This window comes from Oncorhynchus nerka, linkage group LG10 (assembly GCF_034236695.1).
Source record: "Oncorhynchus nerka isolate Pitt River linkage group LG10, Oner_Uvic_2.0, whole genome shotgun sequence".
Taxonomy (NCBI): domain Eukaryota; kingdom Metazoa; phylum Chordata; class Actinopteri; order Salmoniformes; family Salmonidae; genus Oncorhynchus; species Oncorhynchus nerka.
This window is the reverse complement of record NC_088405.1, coordinates 78,144,229-78,160,137: the sequence shown is the minus strand read 5'-3', so window position 1 is coordinate 78,160,137 and position 15,909 is coordinate 78,144,229. Positions and strand designations below refer to the sequence as shown.

General features: G+C 41.4%; 1 protein-coding gene across 4 annotated transcripts in view; it reads left to right on the top strand.

Annotated features, from left to right (window-relative positions):
• Positions 1-15,347, top strand: part of LOC115136033 (HMG box transcription factor BBX-like) — a 46,269-nt gene extending 30,922 nt beyond the window's left edge. For 3 of the 4 annotated variants that reach the window (XM_029671369.2, XM_029671370.2, XM_029671371.2), the window contains exons 5-17: positions 2,502-2,703; positions 2,832-2,899; positions 3,191-3,271; positions 3,568-3,648; positions 4,015-4,095; positions 4,210-4,290; positions 5,371-6,157; positions 6,313-6,445; positions 7,288-7,439; positions 7,644-7,733; positions 8,220-8,435; positions 8,604-8,796; positions 10,784-15,347. In XM_029671369.2, coding sequence (XP_029527229.1) covers positions 2,502-2,703; positions 2,832-2,899; positions 3,191-3,271; positions 3,568-3,648; positions 4,015-4,095; positions 4,210-4,290; positions 5,371-6,157; positions 6,313-6,445; positions 7,288-7,439; positions 7,644-7,733; positions 8,220-8,435; positions 8,604-8,796; positions 10,784-10,862 — 2,244 coding nt within the window. In that variant the 3' untranslated portion in view covers positions 10,863-15,347. The remainder of the gene's footprint in view (positions 1-2,501; positions 2,704-2,831; positions 2,900-3,190; positions 3,272-3,567; positions 3,649-4,014; positions 4,096-4,209; positions 4,291-5,370; positions 6,158-6,312; positions 6,446-7,287; positions 7,440-7,643; positions 7,734-8,219; positions 8,436-8,603; positions 8,797-10,783) is intronic. The other variant, XM_029671372.2, reaches the window with a different exon arrangement.
• The last annotated feature ends 562 nt before the right edge of the window (positions 15,348-15,909 follow it).

Genomic DNA, 15,909 nt, shown 5'->3' with positions numbered 1-15,909 from the left:
AGTTGCTGTGGGGGGTGTAGTGCTGTTGACCGGGGTAGGGGTAGCCAGGTGGAAAGCATGGCCAGCCGTTGAAAAATGCTCATTGAAATTCTCAATTATAGTGGATTTATTGGTGGTGACAGTTTCCTATCCTCAGTGCAGTGGGCAGCTGGGAGGAGGTGTTCTTATTCTCCATGGACTTTACAGTGTCCCAGAACTTTTGAGTTTGTGTTGCAGGAAGCAAATTTCTGCTTGAAAAAGCTGGCCTTGTCTTTTCTAACTGGCTGTGTATATTGGTTTCTAACTTCCCTGAAAAGTTGCATATCATGGGGGCTGTTTGATGCTAATGCAGAACGCCATAGGATGTTTTTGTGTTGGTTAACCTCTCTAGGGTATGTGGGACGCTAGCGTCCCACCTGGCCAACATCTAGTGAGATTGCAGAGTGCCAAATTCAAATACAGAAATACTCATTGTAAAAATTCATAAAACAAAACATATTTTACATAGGTTTAAAGATGAACTTCTTGTGAATCCAACCACGGTGTCAGATTTAAAAAATGCTTTACGGCGAAAGCATACCTTACGATTATTTGAGAACATAACCCAGCAGACAAGTCATTACAAACAGTAACCAGCCAAGTAAAAGAGTTACACAAGTCAGAAATAGAGAGAGAATTAATCCCTTACCTTTGATGATCTTCATATGGTTGCACTCAGAAGACATTCATTTACTCAATAAATGTTCCTTTTGTTCGATAAAATCTCTTTATATCCAAAAACCTCCTTTTGTTTGACCGTTTTCTTCAGTAATCCACAGGCTCAAACGCAGTCAAAACAGGCAGACAAAAAAATCCAAATTGTATCCGTGAAGTTCATAGAAACATGTCAAACGATGTTTATATTCAATCCTCAGGTTGTTTTTAGCCTAAATAATATTTCAACTGGACAATAACATCGTCAATATAAAAGGTAAACAAGAAAGGCACTGTCTCGGTCGCGCGCATGAAAAAGCTCTGTGACACTGCAGGGTCCACTCATTCCAACTGCTCTTACTCCCTCATTTTTCAGAATACAAGCCTGAAACCATTTCTAAAGACTGTTGACATCTAGTGGAAGGCATAGGAACTGCAATTTGAATCCTAAGTCAATGGATACTGTAATGGCATTGAATTGAAAAATACAAAACCAAAAATAAACCTACTTCCTGAATGGATTTTTCTCAGGTTTTCGCCTGCCAAATCAGTTCTGTTATACTCAGACACTATTTTAACAGTTTTGGAAACATTAGTGTTTTCTATCCAAATCTACCAATTATATGCATATCATATCCTCTGGGCTCGAGTAGAAGGCAGTTTAATATGGGCATGCTTTTCATCCAAAATTCCGAATGCTGCCCCCTACCCTAGAGAAGTTAAGGGCAGTCAGGTCTGGAGAGAACCAAGGGCTATATCTGTTCCTGGTTCTACATTTATTTAAGATGGTGAGGAAGGCATTAAAAAAATAAAAATAACCAGCCATTCTCTACTGACGGGATGAGGTCAATATCCTTCCAGGATACCCGGGCCAGGTCGATTAGAAAGGCCTGCTCACTGAAGTGTTTCAGGGAGCGTTTGACAGTGATGAGTTGAGGTCGTTTGACCGCTGAACCATTATGGATGCAGTAGATAGCAACACCGCCCCCTTTGGTCGTTCTATCTTGTCTGAAAATGTTGTAGATAGGGATGGAGATTTCAGAGTTTTTGGTGGTCTTCCTAGGCCAGGATTCAGACCTTGCTAGAACATCCGGGTTGGCAGAGTGTGCTAAAGCAGTGAATAAAACAAACTTAGGGAGGAGGCTTCTAATGTTAATATGCATGAAACCAAGGCTATTACGGTTACAGAAGTCATCAAAAGAGAGCGCCTGGGGAATAGGAATGGAGCTAGGCACTGCAGGGCCTGGATTCACCTCTACATCACCAGAGGAACAGAGGACGAGTAGGATAAGGGTACAGCTAAAAGCTATGAGAATTGGTCGTCTAGGACGTCTGGAACAGAGAGTAGTCACCCTTTGCCTTGATGACAGCTTTGCACACTCTTGGAATTCTCTCAACCAGCTTCATGAGGAATGTAAGTCTATGGAAGGGGGTGAGAACCATGAGCCTCCTAGGTTTTGTATTGGATTCAATGTACCCAGATGAGGTTGGAAAATCCCCTCCGGCTACCCTAGAAGGTGCTGTTAAGACTACTGTAGACCTTCATTGCAAAAGTGTTTTTTTTTCATTAATTATTATTATTATTTTCACATTATTATTTGGTGATGTGTATACATGTATGTATTTGTGATGTATAATATTATTTCATGTTTATTATTATAGTTTAATCTATGTTTCACTATTTTTATCAAATTCACTGTGTAGGAAGGTCCTCCCCATCCTCCTCTGAGCCTCCACTGTGTTTTTCAGTATATGCTGCTTTTTGCTATAGTATGTATTATTTCCTGTGTGCTTTTACTGATAACCTTTCTGGCGTTGTCGTTTTCCAGTACAAGGATGCCTTCATGAAGGCTAACCCGGGCTACAAGTGGTGCCCTGCCACCAACAAGCCAGTCAAGAGCCCCTGCCACACTGTCAGCAACACCCGCAATAAAGTGTGGTCCTTCCCTTCCAACTCCCCTAAGGGCTGTGCCACTGCCAAGAAACTGCCCAAGACTGACAGCACACCACAGCTTAATTTCGCCATGGCAGGTGCGTCAAGTTTCCATTTCTGGTAAAAAGGCTAATCAAATGTGTCATGTCTCGGCATAGCTGCCACTAAATGAATGTCAAATTTGTAAAAATATATCCTAACTAGCTTTTATTTTGTGCCTTCTCAGATCCCACGAAGATGGGTGGCCTAAGCATGCTACTGTTGGCTGGGGAGCATGCCCTTACTTCCAGAGAGGTATGTCATGTCATATCCACTAAATCCTGGACTGTAGTGCAGAAATTAACCACCGGAGGACTTCAGATGGTTATCTAAGGGTCTTTGAGACAATTTATGAAAAGGCCCATTCTAGTGAGTTTATCATTGTTGTTGTAGTACAATTTTAATCTAGAAATCATAGTTTTAGTGGAAATATATCTGAGGCACTTAAGTAATTCTCATATGTGTTCTAAAAGCACTGTGAGATATAAATTTGAAGATCACATTATTCAAATGTTTATGCTGAATGTGTGAATTGAACCTCCACAGATTTCCTCCAGCTCATCACAATCTGGAACCACAGATGTCACTAAGTACCCTGATAAATCCTCCCTATTCCAACTTGCTGAGGTAAAACCACCTGAAATGGGAATGTTTTCTCTTTAACCTCTTGTAACTATTACATAGGGCTGTTACGGCAAATACGCTCTGATACAACAGTTTATAGATTTGCCTAAATGCACATGTGTATCGAAAATAGCCTACATTAGATGTATTGTCTATTTGCATATAAATGGTTTGGTTTGCTCTTACAATACCCAACACATCACATAAAATTATACCATTCCCTAAAATAGTGGCACAAGGAAGTGAGGCTCATCCCTGTTTAAATGGGTCAGCCAACCCTCAATTGTGTCCCTTTTCAGATCTCTTCCAGCACGCGTCAGCCGAGTTTAATGGACACAGCTGGCAAAGGGAAGCCCTTGAGTTTGGGGGACCAGGCTGACGTGGGTATTCTCAGGGAAAGGCTTGTCTACACATGATTTAGCTCAATGTTATTGGCCTGTAACATTTTTATAGGCGATCTGCCAACTGCTAAGCATACTTGCATATTGTAATGTACTCTTAAGTAGTTTGTTTTTAAACTAAGTGGGATATCTTCCTGCTTACTGAAATCCACAACAACAAAATTAAAATACTGACACTATTGGCTATTCCCAGTGCGGGTATGCCTGGTAAGGGAGGGCACAAATGAAAGCATTTACTCTCTAATAACCATACTATACTGTTTAGGACAAATATACACAAGTCACAAATATGAACATGCATAAGCCCAGGATCTTATCCATTTTCTCATTCACCTTTTTCCTCAGATGTGGTCTGGAACCTCACAGCAGGGAAAGCCTGACGTACCCACTGCCAATGTCAAGTCCCCTCTTTTTCAACTGGCAGAGGTATAGTCATTACACTGTCTCAAGTCTGCCACTCCACACTACTACATACTCCATAATGCTGTTGTATTGTCTTTTATGATGTATTGTCTAATTCTCCTCTGTTGTGTATCAAAGCAGATCTCCTCTGATTCGAGCCAGTCGACTGCACCAGGGGGAAAGCAGTGTGGCCAGTCCGCTCTCTTCCAGCTTGCTGAGGTACTGCAGGCCCTACCTCATTAAGGTTCCATTTAAGTCCATTTTGATACTATTGAACTCTTGAAATACCCTACAGTTGAAATGATTCATAGTTAGCTCCAGCACTTTCACATCGATGTGACTACTGAAATGTTAGTTTCATATCAAATTTTATTAGTCACATGTGCCAAATACAATGTGCCGAATTTCACCTTACAGTGAGATGCTTACTTACGAGCCCCTAACCAACAATGCAGTTTTTAAAAAATATGGATAAGAATAATAAATACAAGTAATTAAAAAGCAGCAGTAAAATAACATTAGCAATACTATATACAGGGGTGTACTGATACAGAATCAATAGGCGAGGGCACCGGTTATTTGAGGTAGTATGTACATGTAGGTAGGGTTATTAAAGTGACTATGCATAGATGACAACAGAGTAGCAGTGGTGTAAAGGGGGGGTGCACTGCAAATAGTCTGTGTAGCCTTTTGACTAGATGTTCAGGAGTCTTATGGCTTGGGGGTAGAAGACGTTTAGAAGCCTCTTGTTATTTTCCCTCTGGTTGCACATTTAACATGCTGATAGAAATGTGGTAAAACGTATTTAACGTTAAACGTATTTCCCTGTATTAAAGTCCCTGGCTACTAGGAGCGCCGCCTGGATGAACGTTTTCTTATTTGCTTATGGCGGAATACAGCTCATTCAAATCTGTCTTAGTGCCAGGCTCTGACTGTGGTGGTATGTAAAAGAGCTACAAAGAATACAGATGAAAACTCTCTCGGTAGGTAGTGTCGTCTACAGCTTATCATGAGATACTCTACCTCAGGCGAGCAATAGCTCAAGACTTCCTTAGATATTATGCACCAGCTGTTGTATACAAAAATACATAGACTGCTGCCCCTTGTCTTACCAGACACCGCTGTTCTATCCTGCCGGTACATCATATAACCAGCCAGCTGTATGCTGTCGTCGTTCAGCCACGACTCTGTGAAGCATAAGATATTCGTTTTTAATGTCCAGTTGGTAGTTTAATCTTCCACGCAACTCGTCGATTTTATTGTCCAAAGATTGCATGTCAACTGTTTTGTTTTGTGTAGATGTGCTTGGCCTCCGAGGCAGGGAAGATGGAAACACAGGACGATACCTGCACCCCACACATCAAAACTGAGACTGTGGTAGAGGAGGCTGGGGACAACACCCATGATCTTCCTCTCTCCTTTCCCCCGTCTTCCTCCATGCCGACCGATCCTAGTCTCCTGCTGCTCAGAGGCCAAGCAGCCATAATCAAAAGGAAGAAAGACGCCAGCACCAGAGAGCCGCCCAAAGTGGTGGACAAAGACAAGAGCCCTGGTCCCGGCTCACCCAAAAAGACCCTCAAGAAGCGACCTTCATCCGAGTCGGAGTTGGAGAGCCTCTTCTACACTATCGAAGCCGTGGCTAAAGGGGCCTGGGGCGATGCCGGGGAGGATATGCCCAAGAAGAAGGCTCGCACCGCCGCAGTTACCATTCTGGTAGAGTCCAGCTCACCCAAAAAGAGGGCCAAGCCCAAAGCCAAGAGGCCCCTGAAGGCTAAGGAAGATGAGAGAAATGTGAAGGACAAAGAGGACGACGGACGCACAGAGCTTCCATTGACCGTGGAGACGGTGGTGAATCCAGCAAGCCCCAAGATAGAGGCTAAGGAGGCCAATATTAGCAGCAGCACAGAGGAGCCCACCTCTCCTCCCAGCCCCCCGCACATCAAGCACAAAGTCGGGGAGAGGGAACTGGAGGCCAACACAGAGGGGTGTGGCTCCAGAAAGTCTGAGAGAAGCTGCAAGGGGGCGCTGTACAAGACCCTGGTGTCGGAAGGGATGCTGACCTCACTGAGGGCCAACGTGGACAGAGGTACGCATTAGTAACCCCCCCCTACCCTGTCTCCACAATTACTATCTTAATATGCTGCTGATTTATGCCCATTCCGAGCAAGACCCAGGGTTTTAATTTTACTGGTGGCTACTCTAAAGTAAGTGCGTGTATGTGTGTGTGTGCGTGTTAATTAGGCAAAAGAGGTTCTTTTCGAAGTGCATCTGATGAAGGAGGCTGGACTGACGAGACCTGGGCTTTCTCACAGATGGGACCCAGTAATTTCAAGAAGCTTAAGAAGTCCAAATCCAAAGACGAGACCGCGCCAGGGTGAGTTCTGTCCAAGACCAATTCACCCTAATTTACCCTTGTCACTGAAAGATCACTAGTGGGAGCAGAATATAGTGAACAGACAATAATCCCATTTCTCAAGGGGCACATTCGTCCTGCAAGGATTCACGTTTGTTGTTATTGAAGTGAGTGACGGAAGATTGGCTATGTGCACTCGTGGCTTGTTGCTCATTGAATTTACGCTGCAAGTCTGTTCTATTAGTGAATTGTTGGATGATGACAAATACTGAAATAAAAATGTGTCTTTCATCACTAGCTCCACTTTCTTTGTGGTGTGATGGAGTCCTCTGTGTCCAAGTTAACATCTTCCTGTGAGGAACCCCTGAAGAGAGAGCAAATAGCCGCTCAGTTTAAGTTATGGGCACCCCATAAGTGTTTGATATTTTTCATTTTGGCACCTCTATAAGCATTAAGAATATTAAGATTGGTTCAGCCCATTAATAGTTTCAGGGGTTCCCAAAAGTGAATGTTTAATTCAAGCCCTTCTTGGATAATGAGCCAGTTCTTAGGCTGATGAACCAATCTTCGTTTTTTGTTTCCTCTTCGGTTTAAGAAAAGTAGACAAACAAACAAAAAAGTTCCCACCACTCAGTAATTGAGAAACATAGCAACAGTGGAGCTTACTTATCTGATCAAAGCACTCTTGAAACACTCAAGAGGGAACTTGGAAAAAAGCTATTATTGTGTTGGCATTTCAATAGAAATATAACAATCAACTGGGACAAACAAATGGCACTGTGTTTCCGCATGATGAAGGCCTGGAAAATGGCGGTGGGCATGTTCCTCCTGTATCTAATCAACAACATGTATCACCTTTGCAGTTTGGGGAAACTAGAGGAGGAGTTTGAGAAGAAGTTCAACAGCCTGCCGCAGTACAGCCCTCTGACATTCGACAAAAAGAGCACCGTCGTCACCAAGAAGAAAACTGACATTAGCACCACACCGGAGGAACAACCTCCGAAACCTGCCAAGGGTGAGCACAAAATGTCACCGGAATGTTCACCAAATGTTTCAATATGTTTTAACTCCCCATTCCCATCCATACCCCATACCGCTCATTTTGCTCCTCACTTTCAGAAACTTGACCACTCTCTCATGAAAAAAAGAGATCTTGTTACCATTTAACATTGCATGCCATTCTCTGGTCTCTTTTTTTGTTTCTTTTTTGTTATATAAGGTCCATCTCCATCTCAGAAAAATACTTTATTCCACAAGATTGTTAGCAATTACAAGGAGAAAAAGAAGAAGCCCAATACTTTGGATAAAGGTGAATTAGAGCATCATGTAATGTAATATGTGTGTGCACTATTTAATCCAGTTGTGAATGTTCTTGGCATGATATTTACATATAGTTGGAGACAATGGATACATTACTCAATGTAAAAATGGACCATGTAAGTACCATACGCTTAGATTGCATTATGACCCCTGCTACCATATGCTTACCTCATACCAAAGCCATTATTTTTTAAAGATCACTTGACACAGTAAATCTAGACACTTTGATTTTAGACACATTTAAAACATTCTCTCTTTAGTTGTTAGCGTAAATGAAAAAGTCACATCCTATGCATGCCATCTAGCAGAACAGGGTTTCCGACCCAAAAAAAATTCAGTCAATTCATGATTTACTTTGATGTTTGGTGCCCAGATCTGAAGTTAGAATTTGAGTGGAAGAATTCTAAAATCCTTATTGAAAAGGAATGGCTCTTTAAAAAAAGAATTGTGCCCCATGTTTCCCCTCTCTTCTCAGACATAGCGATGCGTAGTGACTCCCCCATGTTAGACTCGGCTGCCAAGGCCAACAAGGCAAAGCCGAGCCCAGCCCCCTGTGCCACCGCCACGCTGAACCCAGAAGCCATGGGAACTAGCCCTAGCGTGCCTGTGGGCAGCCAGAAAAGGAAGGCCAGGAAGAGCAAGATCACCCACCTGGTGCGCTCGGCCGACGGCAGGGTATCCCCAGCCGAAGGTGAATGGTCTTTCCTAATAGTTTATTCTGCACATTATCAAATACATTGGATTTAAGTAAATAGGTGAGCTAGAAAATGCCAAATGTTTTTTTTAACCATTACAAATGACAGAAACGAGGTAGCAACGAGCGTTGTTCTATCCATACCATTTTGAATTATCTTCACAGAGGACAAAGCCAGGGACCTGACCCCGGAGCAGGATGACAAGCCATTATCCCAAGATACTTTATGCAATGAAACAGGGTGTTACAATGCATCCAAGCAAGAGGAAGCGGACAGGAGCAGTGCACCTGAAGACCTGCCTGCCTTCTTTAGCCTGGCTGCCCTTGCAGAGGTGGCAGCCATGGAGAACATTCACAGGTAGGCAGACATAAATATATTACATGGGATGCACCTTTGCTTCAAGGTTCTTATGCTTTTAAACTTTTTGAAACCCCCTGTGTTTAAAATGTTCTCTGTACACTTTGAATGTGCCATATTTTATTAGGGCTCCCAAGTAGCGCAGCATCTCAGTGTTAGAGGCATCACTACAGACGCTGGTTTGATTCCAGGCTGTATCACAACCGGCCGTGATTGGGAGTCCCATAGGGCTGCGCACAATTGGCCCAGCGTCATCCGGGTTAGGGTTTGGCCGGGGTAGGCCATCATTGTAAATAAGAATTTGTTCTTAACTGACTTGCCTAGTTAAATAAAGGTTAAATAAATACAATTATTACCTATCAATTTGTGTGTAATTGTAACCAAGATAATCAGTTGCAGAGTTCCTAACTAATCAATTATCTTAATATACCAATCAAGTACAATGGAGGAGCCAAAGCCTGAAGACACACGGGCCTCCAGGAATTGAGTTTGACATGTCTTCACTAACCAGACAACAAACCATTGGCCCAGCACAAATGCCACACCACAAGTCTTTGCCAAGAACAAAAAGTACATACCTTGATTTGTTAAAATGTCTTATGGCTGAGGGGCAGTATTGAGTAGCTTGGATGAATAAGGTACCCAGAGTAAAATGCCTGCTACTCAGGCCCAGAAGCTAAGATATGCAAATTATGGTAGATTTGGATAGAAAACACTCTGACGTTTCTTAAACTGTTTGAATGAAGTCTGTGAGTATAACAGAACTCATATGGCAGGCAAAAACCTGAGAGGAAATCCAACCAGGAAGTGGGAAATCTGAGGTTTCTAGTTTTTCAACTCATTCCCTATTGAATAGACCGTGTCTATGGGGTCATATTGCACTTCCTAAGGCTTCCACTAGATGTCAACAGTCTTTAGAACCTTGTTTCAGGCTTCTACTATGAAGGAGGAGGGAATGAGAGCTCTTTCAACCAGGTGTCTGGCATGAGCTGATCACGCACGCTCCCGTGAAAGCGACCTGCGTTCCATTGCATTTCTGAAGATAAAGGAATTCTCCAGTTGGAACATTATTGAAGATGTATGTTAAAAACATCCTAAAGATTGATTCTATACATCATTTGACATGTTTCTACGGACTCTAACGGAACTTTTTGACTTTTCGTCTGGACCTAGTGATCGTGCCTCATGAATTTGGATTTGTGAACTAAATGCGTGAACAACAAGAAGGTATTTGGACATAAATTATGGACTTTATCAAACAAAACAAACATTTATTCTGGAACTGGGATTCCTGGGAGTGCATTCTGATGAAGATCATCAAAGGTAAGTGAATATTTATAATGCTATTTCTGACTTCTGTTGACTCCACATGTATGGCTTGTATTTGTGTCTGAGCGCTGTACTCAGATTACTGCATGGTTAGCTTTTTCCGTAAACATTTTTTTAAATCTGACACAGCGGTTGCATTAAGGAGAAGTGGACCTATAATTCCATGATTAACACTTATCTTTTATTAATGTTTTATGAGTATTTCTGTAAATTGATGTGGCTCTCTGAAAAATCACTGGATTATCGAACAAAACATACATGTATTGTGTAACATGAAGTCCTATGAGTGTCATCTGATGAAGATCATCAAAGGTTAGTGATTAATTTTCTCTATTTCTGCTTTTCTCTCTTTGGCTGGAAAAATGGCTTTGTTTTTCTGTGATTAGGCACTCACCTAACATAATCGTTTGGTGTGCATTCGTCGTAAAGCCTTTTTGAAATCGGACACTGCGGTGGGATTAACAACAAGTTTATCTTTAAAATGGTGTAAAATACTTGTGTGCTTGATACATGTATGTTTGAGGAATTTTAATTATGAGATTTTTGTTTGAATTTGGCACCCTGCACTTTCACTGGCTGTTGTCATATCGATCCCGGTAGCGGGATCTAAACCATAAGAAGTTTTAACCTTTACCTTATTCTCTTCCTCCTATCTCAGAGGCCAGCATGTGATTGGTGACAGCCAGAAGAAGGACATGGCCAAGACCCCTTTGCTCATCTCCTGCGCTGACCAATGAAGTGGAGGAGCCTCTTGCCTCCGGCAAAACAAAATAGATGCTCGCTTGTTCGTTTAAACTTTTTAACCTCCAACTCCTCATCCTGTCCTGGAAGGAAGGAAAGAGACGGAATGTGACTCGTTGATGGACCCCTATGTGGTGAAACTAGCTCTAGAGCTCTGGTCTGAGGGGGAAAGAGTGGGTGAACTGACCTTCTCAGTGTTCTCCTGAACACTTCCCTTGGCAGTAGGAGGTCATATCGCCCCTCATTCCCAGACACTCCTGCCTAGAGGACCCTGTGGAAGAGGAAGACCAGTCCCTGAGAGCATGGCTTCCTTCTCCGTTAGAGGTAGTTGTGTTAACGTGTAACCTTTGTCTGATATTACGCCATTTTAAAGGTCAAGTTTTGCTAACAAAAATTGCATTTAAAAAAAGAAAGGAAATTTACACACGTACGATAACATCTTCCATTTCAACCACACTGTTTCGCGAAGATTCCACCTAGCATACCTCGACGTAGGATGAGTCAGATATTGTGTTTTCCCGCACGCCTTCATGCTTGAACTAACACAGCCTGAGTAGATAGTCCTCGTGACTGAAAGGGTTCCAAGATACACAGACCTTACTTGTGTACCTTAATTTTACTATTTAGTGTGGTCTATAGATACAGCAGACCTCTTAACCTTCCAGACCATTAGCTTTTAAGCCATGTAGCAGACACTCTTATCCAGAGCAATTGGGATTAAGTGCATTGCTCAAGGGCACATAGATTTTTCACCTAGTCGTCTTGGGGATTTGAACCAGCAACCTTTCGGTTACTGGCCCAAAGCTCTTAACTGCTAGGCTACATGCCGCCCATGCACGTTGTAACCACTGTCAACCATTAAGATGCCATCATCATGTATTCAATACTGATCTATCCCTAGCCTTCACGCCAGCTTAGCAACTGCTACTACGGTGGTCAGTTTGAACTCAACAGATTGAGGCTCTTGCATTTAAACTTAAGCTTGCGTTTAAGTTTAGATGGGAGGCCTTTGGTTAGCATATTTTCAGTCTTAATCTGCCTGTTTACCTGGTGTTCAACCCTCTACAGTGGGGCTCAATGTGATGACAAGCAAAGTTACTAACAGAATGAATGGTTCTCCATGGCCTTAACTCTCTCATCACGACCCTAACCGTACCACAACCTCTGCTCTTTATTTCTGACGACCATCCCATCCACTACGCAACCATTCACACAATTCTTACATCCGTTTGAATATACTTGAATGATGAAAATGCATTTTGTGTCAATACTTGATCTTATTGCAGTCTGCGTAGCATCTTCAAGGCTAATCCAAATGTGTGCTACTAGTTTCCTAAGAGTTTTTTAACAGACGCTGCACAAATTTTAGGAGTAGGAGACGCTTTTAAGATGTAACTTTTTCTTAGTAGGGTGATGTGTTTTCCCTCGTTTTGTTTTTCCTATTGGCCTTTTGATATTTTCTTATGCCAAGTAATGGTCCACTCTTAGGCAATCAGAATCATCAAGGTTTTGCTTTTGAACGTATTTCAATAACAAGACAATGGTCATTGCTTTTAACGCATTGTTTAAAAAAAGACGTTTTATTGCATGTTCTAACCGAGGTAGCACAGGCTAGCATCCATTCCATATCCAGATAGCAGATCCTTGTGTCCGTTCTTCTGTTTACAGTGTGTGAGCTGTAGTGGGGGACTCTTGACTTATGCTCTGGGTGTAAGCTAATCAGAAGGAGAAAGTAGTGTATGACGAACTCACATTGCAAGTCCCCACCGACATGTCCTCCATGAACTTACCATATTATTATTACTCTTTTGTTTCCAAGTTGACCAATGCTCCTTTTCTTAGGTTGTGCAGTAAATCACACTTCTCTCCTTGCCTTTTTCTCTTCGAGTTTCTCTTATTACATTGGAGCCTTCTCCTTCACTTAAGAGCTGTGTGCATTATGATGCTGTTGAACTAGATTTTGTATTTCTCCTTTATCTTGTGTTCCCAACCTCAGTGGTCTTTCCTGAGGCCTAGTTAACTGGATTAAGACTGTTGTGAAAAATCTCATACACAAAGTGATGCATCTATGCTTAATGTACCCGTTAAACAAATGTGCACTGAGATGAGGTGCACTACTAGAAAGGTAGTTTTCACCTTTTTGAGTTAGTATTCTTAAAGCAACTGCATTGCCATTTCTGGGCTATGTCTGAATGATGTGTGCTGTCGGCACAGCATGAACTTTAGAGGCTCTACCCTCTTATTGTCAATGGAGGTATTTAGTCTTGGCTAAGAGATTATAATGCCACAAAGTAGAATAAATTTAAAATATATTGAATAAATCTCTCCAGGATTGGGCTGACTTGTAGAGGGATATGCGCAATGCTGACTCTCTTCGCTGTATTTGTTCATTCATCCCTAAAAGCTGACAAACGGACTGTGAACGAGCAGACCTAAAACATGACTTTTGAGCTCAAAAGAAACTTCAACAAACTTTGGGGGGAAAAATGTGAGACTTTTCAGTTTTGAGAGAATAAATTCAAGACTGACTAAAATTGTCCAAGCAGTAAACTACACATAGTTATTCCACTGATGGACATCAGTGGTGTTATTTCACAGAAATTAAGACATTGCCTTCCCCAAAAAGAGCAGAGATGTACATGCTTATAACAAGTGGTTTTCAGACATTTGCCAAAGAAAGGGGAAAGTTGTCTTTCAATGACAATTCTATTGAAAACTAAGGTTAGCATTGCAGTTGCACTGCATTTTCATGGTGTATAGATTTTCAGGTAACAAATGTATTATATCAGCACAACTAATCCTATATATCTCATGGGTTTCCTAAGACTTAAACCCCACGTGGGAATGGTGTACACTGTACTGATACCTTTCAATGCCTCTTTTTAATAGACAATATTTATACCTTATGACCCAAACCAAAATGATATCATGATGATCTTAAGATTTTAATTTATCCCCCATTTCACATAATTCTCCTTTTAAGAGTGTTTAGCCTTCCTCCATATCATGAGGTAAATGTAAACGATTACACAGGTATTCATGTCTATCTTATGAAATTATGCAGTGAAGTATTCTTTAACTAAGTTGAAAACAAACCCCTTCAGAATCAGCCATTATGTATCACCCTCAGCCTTTTCTAACTAGTATTTTATTAGGATTCCCATTAGCTACTGCTAAAGCAGCACCTACTCTTCCTGGGGTCCACATCTAGAAGATGCCTCTATAAAATTCCTATATGATTAGTTATCAAATTAAATATAGACGATACCCCTTTGTGCTGGTACTGTCTCCTGAATGTAATCGATTTTGTACCTGTATTTTTATAATTCCAATTCAAGTCTTGACTCTACTGTGTATGTATGCGATGGTGGACTGTTTTCACAGGTGAATAGTTTGTTTCAACCTATGGGCCTCATGACGAGTCAGCTGCTGTGCTGTGAACTCTGTGGAGGTGTAATCAACCATGTATATAAACCCTGGATTGTTGATGTTATGGATTGGCCAATGAGAGGTTTTGAAGCCACCAGTCAGCCATATTGGCACTCCTCAGAAAAGCAGTACTCCATAGGAATTAATGGAATTCTACAATATTTAAAGGACACAATTACATGGGCTTTTGTTGTAGTGGGAACAGTAACATTAATACTTTCAAAGAATTGTACTTTAAGGATGTTTCTCACAATTTAAAAGTATGCATTCATGTGTCTGAATAGAATAAACGTGTCAAACGAATGTAGACATTAAATGTATTTCATTAGCTTCCAAAATATTTTTTACAATGGTGAGGGAGTGCCATGATGGAGGCGCAGTGGCTTCAAAACAGTTCCCTGTGTCAATCATCTAGATTATATATACATCATTGGTTGTAAGTAATTATGACTTACCTGCAAATGTCTTTTAGTAATATGAGAGAGTTTGTTTTTATAATTGTGAGGGACAGTGTCACCCCAGATGGTTTTATGTTTCTTCTCTGCAGTTCAATTAGGCTCTCACTTCAGGAAACGGTGAAACCAGGGACACTCACGCAATTACAAAGAACAATTGCCAAATCCTCTGTATTCAAGTTTATTTATTACAATTTCCTTTTTATAGTTGTTCCTTTAGTTACAAAAATAGAAAAACCGAATATGCACCCAGATAAAAAAAGACTATATAAATGTTCTCCCTTTACAGGAATGTAGATCACAGCTTCCCTTTTGTTCTTGTGAAGAGGTGACGCCAGATCTAAAGTATGTTTCCTCTGATAGTTTGTACAATGTGTGCTCGATCTTATTTATGTCAATAGTACTGTATCATGACATGTATGGACTTGATTGTTACAGCCCAGTTGTTCAATGCAGCCTTGCCTTACTGAAGCACCTGCTTAGTGAGGGATCCCTTAGCCATCGCCCTCAGCCCCTTCCACTGAGTCGTATGTCATAACACTGTCTGCTGACGCAACTATTATTCCTTGAACACCTATTAAAGTAACCTGTATTAAACCTTTTGTACATCAGCATAGTTTCTTCAACATCAAAATGTGATTTCTGGATTCTGTTGAACAATTCCTAAAGTAACCGTAAGCAGTCTATTGCAGCACGGCATCATCTATTTGAAAAAGCTTTGGACCGCAAATCATCTATTTGAAAAAGCTTTGAACCCTATAGGCACAGGCAACCCTGGTTCTGGTGTGCAGCAGGCACTTGACCAGATGTGTTGAATTTAAGTAATCACTGAACTGATCAATTAGCTAAGTAGCTCAGTGTGGTGCCTAGTTGGGACAAAATCCGGTAGTAGCTGTGAAACTCCAGGAACAGGGTTGCCTACCCCCTGCTATAGCGTAATCTCTAACCTCAGTGCCATAACTATCTGATTCTCTATTTTTGGACATTTCTGACTCTGAATGTTCTCAGATCAAAACCTAATATTAGATAAAGGGAACATAAACAATGTGGATAATTCTTCATTTAATTAACAAAGTTATACAACACCCAATGCTCCTGTGTGAAAAAGTTATTTCCCCCTTACACTCAATGACTGCAACCAAACACTTCCTGTGTGTTA